Here is a 6,000-nt window from a genome sequence, read left to right as displayed (position 1 = left end):
AGAGAGACAAGGACCTGCTGCTGACCTGTGGCTACCGTCAGCAGCAGAGCCCTCTGCCTCTCCAGCCCACACTTTCCCGCCTTGTACGCAGGAGTTACCTATCGGCTTTCGGCCGCTACTTGAACGGCTGCCTGTGCCCTGCTCCTTCTCTGTCTCCCTTCCTACCCCATCAGGCAGGCTGAGCTTCCTGTCATTCTAGGCTGAGCCCAACGCCTCGGGCTACACTGTCACCCCCCCTACTCACCTATCCTAGGATATGGTCACTAAGAAGAATTAGCAGCTAGGAACTCTACCCATAGCCCTGGCCAGCCTCTAAAGGAGTAAGAGCTCAGCCTAGAGCTCTGAAGGTCTAGGCCAGCCTATCCTTTGATCCCGTATCTACCTACTGCGTGATCTGTCCGGAAAGTCAAATCATAGTTACCTTTGAAAGAAGATGGAAGTTGAGGAGAAGTGGGCAGTAAAGGAGAAATGGTTGGAAAACAGTATAGGTGTGCACGTAGCGAGGGAAGGAGCCGAGTTATCCCGAAGGACAGCTCAGCCCAACTGGCTTTCGCTGGCCCGCTTTTCAGCTTATAAAGCCCCGGTCCCGTGAGGTCACAATCGCCGGGCGGGTGCCGCATCACTGCCCCTTTGTGACACGGGGCCGCACGGGGACGTGTCCTCTCAAGGCCACACAGCTGCCAGGGCCCTGGCACCTCCCCCAGCCATCAGCTGCTGGACTTCCCCACTGCTGCTGGCCAAGGGCTCTTTGTCCGCCGGCAGAGCTCCCACCTCTTCCCCGAGCCGCACCAGCTGGCTCAATAAAAACCTGCCCAGGGCTGCAAGCGTGCCTGTTCACTGCTTTGGCTGGAACGCTCCGTATGCTGAGGGTTCTGTGCCACTCTTCCCAGGTACAGGACCCTGTCCGTGAGACTCGTGGAGCAAAGCACCTGGTCGCTTAGAGGTTCATTTCCAATGAATTTGACCTGCCCCCCGAGATACAGCCCTATGCGGACTCTGAACTAGCATTGCCAAAGAAACACCTTCAGCAACGGTGCTGGGTTGACCTTGTCTGGCTGCCATGTCCCCACCCAGCTGCTCTCTCACCTTGGGGCTCCAAAACCATTTGTGGGTGGCTTTTACGCATCTTCACATTTTCTGCTCCCTCCAGGGTCTCTTAGCTTTCTATTTGCCACAGCTTTACCAGATTCCCCCTCGGGGTGACCGGACTGGCAGTTTTGCTCCTGCCCCACTTGGCTGCCCCAGGGTTGGGCTGGTTGTTATTGCTGCCCCACGTCAGCTGGTCGGTTTGGCCCCTGCCCCGCTCAGGGATCCAGAACTGGGACAGGGCAGGTCTCTGCTGGGAGGGGTTAAAGGGGTCTAGTTTGTAACGGGACAGTGGCAAATCTGTGCTGGGGGAGTTAAGGGGATCCACTTTGTCCTGGAAGGGTATGTAGTATGAGGGGGTTCATGTAGTTGGAGGGGTTCAGAGAATCAGAGAATCAGAGAATGGTTTGGCTTGGAAGGGACCTCAAAGATCATCTAGTTCCATCTGCACGGGGAGCAATGAAAGCCACGAGGCCCCCCCCACTGCCCAAGGGACAGCACGGGGTCAGCGGGACGGCAGGCAGCCATGGCAGTATGTCAGCTCTGCGGCTTCTTCCCAGCCCTGGGGCCTCCTGGGGGCTGCCCCGGGGTGCTGCAGCAGCGTGCGGCCTGGTGCTGCCGGGAGCTGGTGGGCCCTGCTGGGCCTTGACAGCGGCGGTCAACGAAGGACCTTTTCCCCCTGGCATCCCCCAGGCTCTAGGTCACTCGGTGGGCATCCAGTCGGAAGTCCTACGCTTGCTGCTGCCCGCTTGCTGCCTGCTGCGGCCTGCCTTGGCCAATCTGGGCAGCACCCGGCAGGAGACGAGGCCCGGCGGCAGCGGCAAGTGGGTCAGAACGACCCGGGGTTGCCTCCGCAGAGCCTCCTGCACCAGTGGGGCCATGCAGGGTTGAATAAGGGAAACTAATTAGCGTAGAACAATTTTAAAACAGAATATATAACTTGGCAACACTTGAGTCAGGCCCTGTAAATTCAGGCTTTGCCTGTCTCATGCTCCAATACAAAAGAAAACAATTAGTAAAAGAGTTGGAATGTAGAAACAGGATAAGAGAAGACATAAATTAGGGAATAGTCCTTGGGTAGGAACTAGAAAAAAGACACAAAGTTTGAGGCAACCTGATAAAGGGGGCCCAATATGCCAACAAGCCTGGGACCATCTGGGCAGGACGGATAACGAGGTTGCTGAGCTTGCAAAACGGAGACCATGAAGAAGAGGTCACCCAACTGTGTACGCTGAAGAAGAGGAGAAAGAGGAAGATTTGAGGAGGACGACCCCTGACGACCACCTGAGAAAGAAACTGCGCAGGCGTATCAGGACATTAGCATATATTCACGAGTTCCCAGAATAATAATGAATATGTAAATTTTTTTGTAATATAAATCACGAACAATTTGTTTCTCGTTGAGACGCACGTTCGTGGAAATATCCCGGTGCAATGAAGGATACCTGCTTAATAGTCACATTGGCTATCGAGTGAATTTTTTTTTGGCTTCAGATTGGTGACCCTGATGGGACCCTCTCTGCCCAGCTGCAGGACCCATTGAGATGGGGACTCTCTTGGGTACCCCCGGGGGTTTCTCCGGAGAGACTCCTCTACTCGGTCGGATCACTGCAGGGACAGACAAGGACCATCTATTGAAAGGTATTCTTTAAAACATTTTGCTTTTATTTTTTTATTTTCTTTAAGTAACTGTTTGGAGGTACTGGTTGTTTAGGAGTTTAACAGTTACTACTCTGTTTCTGGAACCGGTTCGTCTGTTGGCTCCCCGTAGGTCGTTACGTTATAACGCAGGGTGAGCGTATGCGGGACTGCTAGCCTCTTATTCGCATACATTGGAACAGTAACTGTCTGGAGGTACTGCTTGTCTAGGAGCTTAACAGTTACTGTTTCAAGAAGTTGGTTTTTTTTTTCCTCAAATATAACTTGATGTGTTTGAATTTGTGGGAGTGTGCGAGACGTAAAATCACGCACGAAGCGAGTGTGGAGTCTGGATCCGCGGTTCTGTTATCCAGCGAGGGAAACAGCCGGAGAAGGATGAAGCAAATGATTAATGATACCCTTGTGGGTAATTATCTGAGATTAATAGTAGCATTGACGTGTAAGTTTGGATGTCCTTTATTGCCGTGTTAAAAGAGTAACTAAAAATCTGAATGATGCAGCCCCTGAAGTAGAATTGTTGGTAAATGTGGGAGCCAGAATATTGCCTTTTACACCCTAAAAATATTGTGAATCAATAATTATTTTTTGAATTTTTATGGTATAAACAGAGATTGTGGATTCAATCTGGGACAGCCGTAGAGTGTGCTAAGTGTAAAGTGTGGACCCCTTGGGAAAAGAAGGAGCGTGCTACCGAAATAATAGTAAAGATTGTTTGTGGTTGGCGAGACAGTAAAATGGGAAGTAATCAGAGCGGATGAATCTTGTGATTGAATCAGGAGCCCCCCCAGAACCTGCCCCAGCAGCCCCCCCCGCAGCAGCGCCTGCACCAGTACGGCCCAGTAAGGACCAGTGACCCCCCAGTGCCCCCCAGCACATCCTAGTACCTCCCCCAGTGCCCCCCAGTGCCCCCAGAATATCCCAGTGCCCCCCCAGTGCCCCCCCCAGTCGCTCCCAGTATCCCCCAGTACATCCCAGTGCCCCCTGCAGTGCCCCCCAGTATATCCCAGTGCCCCCCCAGCCCCTCCCAGTGCCCCCCAGTATATCCCAGTCCCCTCCCAGTGCCCCCTCAGTATATCCCAGTGCCCCCCAGTACATCCCAGTCCCCTCCCAGTGCCCCCCAGTATATCCCAGTGCCCCCCTCCTCACCTTGGGACGTTTCTGGGCGAGAAAGGTGACGGTGGCCAAAGCCCTCACCCGCACCGCATCACCCCAACACTCGTCCCCTGCCACCTGCGGGGCCGCACTTCTGGGTGACCCCCCCAGCACCCATGGGACCCCCCCCCAAACCCCTGGGATCCCCCTTGGACCCCCCCAAACCCCTGGGACCCCCCTTGGACCCCCCCCAGCACCCATGGGACCCCCCCCAAACCCCTTGGACCCCCCCAGCACCCATGGGACCCCCCCCAAACCCATGGGACCCCCCCCAAACACCCCTGGGACCCCCCTCAGACACCCCTCCCCCCCAGCACCCATGGGACCCCCCCAAACCCCTGGGATCCCCCCCAGCACCCATGGGACCCCCCCCGGGGTTACCTGAAGGCAGAGGTCAAGCAGGGGTCGAAGGTGAGGGGTCACGGTGGCGGGGTTGGCCTCCAGGAACTCGTCCAACACCTCCAGGGCCTCGGTGCCCCGCTCCTGGCGGGGGGGACACACACGACACCCCGAATTTTGGGAGGGGCCTCGAAACCGCCAAAAGCCCCCCCCCCCCCCCCCCCCGAAACTGCCAAAAGCCCCCCCCCCCCCGAAACCGCCCCAAATGCCCCGAAACGGCACTGGGGCGCCCCTGAAAAACGCCACGGCACCCCAAAATGTCCCCAAGCGCCCCCTCCCCCAAAAACCAGCCCAGGAAACCTCCGGGGAGCCTCGAAACCACCAAAATCCCTTGAAACGGCCCCAAATCCCCTCCCCCCCCCCCCCCCGAAAACGGCCCCAAATTCACCTCGTCAGCGTCAAGCAGCTTCTTCAGGGCCGTCAGGATGTCGGGGAGCAGCGAGCGCAGCAGCTCCTGTTTGGGGTAAAAAAACCCTCAAAAAACGGGGTTGGGGGGGCCACGAAACCACCAGGGGGGCCCTGAAACAACCGTGGGGCACCTCAAAACCCCCCCTCCCGGAGTCTCAAAACGGCCGGGTTTGGCCTTAAAAATGGGGGTTTCAAGGAGCCTTTTTTAGGGGTTCGGGAATTGCCGCGGGGTGTCGCGAAACCGCCGGTTTGGGGCGCGAAAACCGCTATTTCGGCAAGCCCCGAATCTGGCATTTTTAAGGCAGCGCTTGGGGCACTGAAGCGTAATTTTGGAAAAGTAGAAAATTGCCGCTTCGGGGAACGCTGGAAACCACCGTTTTGGGGGTCCCAAACCCGCTCTTTCGGGGTTCCCTGAAACCGCCGTTCGGAAGAGGCCCTACACCCATTTTGGGGCTGAAAATTGCCGTTTTGGGAAACCCCAAACCCACCGTTTCGGGGCGAATAAAATCGCAGTCCCGCAGCTCCCCGAAACCCTCCTTTTGGGGCTGAAAACGGTCCTTTCGGGGAAGCTCGAAACCTCCGTTTACCGGGGTGGGGAGGGACAACACACTCGAAACCGCCATTTTGGGAGGAAAACCGCCCCGACAACCCGCCCCACTCACCGTGTGGGTGTCCCCCAACATGGCCCCCAGCCCCCCCAGGGCCTGCAGGCTGTACGCCGGGGGGCTGGGGGGCACCCCGGGAGCAAGAGCCCCCCGACACAGGGCGGCCAGGGCAGGGCCGTGGGGGGCCAGGACTTGGGGGGCCGCCTCCAGCGCCGCACTCAGCACCAGCAGGGCCGCCTGGGGGGCGGGGGGGGGAGAATGAGGGGGGGTAAAATGGGGTGTGGGGAGCCTCGAAATCACCCCTTCGGGGGGCACACAGCACACTTGGGGGGGGCTCGAAACCGACATTAAGTGCTGCCCCCGCTCCTGAGGCGCCCCCCCTGCTGCGCTACTGGGGTAATTTGGGGAGGGGACACTAAAAACCACCCTTAATTGCCCCCCTCCCTCAAAACCGCCCCCTCCCACGTCATGGGGGGCACGGGGAGCCTTGAAACCACCCTTTGGGGCCCACAAGAGGAGTAAAGGGGGTGGAGGGGGAATCGAAACCGCCACTGATTACCCTCCCTCCCACCCGGGCACCCCGTCCTGTGTTACTAGGGCAACTTAGGGGGCAAGGTGGGACAGGGGGAGCCTCGAAACCACCCCCCCCCCGACCACCCAAAGGGGATGAGGGGGGGCCCCTAAAAGCACC

The 6,000-nt window shown here is 57.6% G+C and overlaps 1 protein-coding gene across 1 annotated transcript in view; it reads right to left on the bottom strand.

Annotated features, from left to right (window-relative positions):
- Positions 1–1,787: 1,787 nt before the first annotated feature.
- LOC129200606 (importin-4-like) overlaps positions 1,788–6,000 on the bottom strand; it is a 44,837-nt gene continuing 40,624 nt past the window's right edge. The window contains exons 9-14 of the mRNA XM_054811920.1: positions 5,367–5,546; positions 4,685–4,750; positions 4,279–4,380; positions 3,892–3,975; positions 3,437–3,566; positions 1,788–1,987 (exon numbers count right to left, since the gene is read on the bottom strand). Coding sequence (XP_054667895.1) covers positions 1,788–1,987; positions 3,437–3,566; positions 3,892–3,975; positions 4,279–4,380; positions 4,685–4,750; positions 5,367–5,546 — 762 coding nt within the window. The remainder of the gene's footprint in view (positions 1,988–3,436; positions 3,567–3,891; positions 3,976–4,278; positions 4,381–4,684; positions 4,751–5,366; positions 5,547–6,000) is intronic.

Source organism: Grus americana, unplaced genomic scaffold, assembly GCF_028858705.1.
Source record: "Grus americana isolate bGruAme1 unplaced genomic scaffold, bGruAme1.mat scaffold_344, whole genome shotgun sequence".
NCBI classification, from domain to species: Eukaryota; Metazoa; Chordata; class Aves; order Gruiformes; family Gruidae; genus Grus; species Grus americana.
This window is presented reverse-complemented; position numbering and strand designations above follow the sequence as displayed.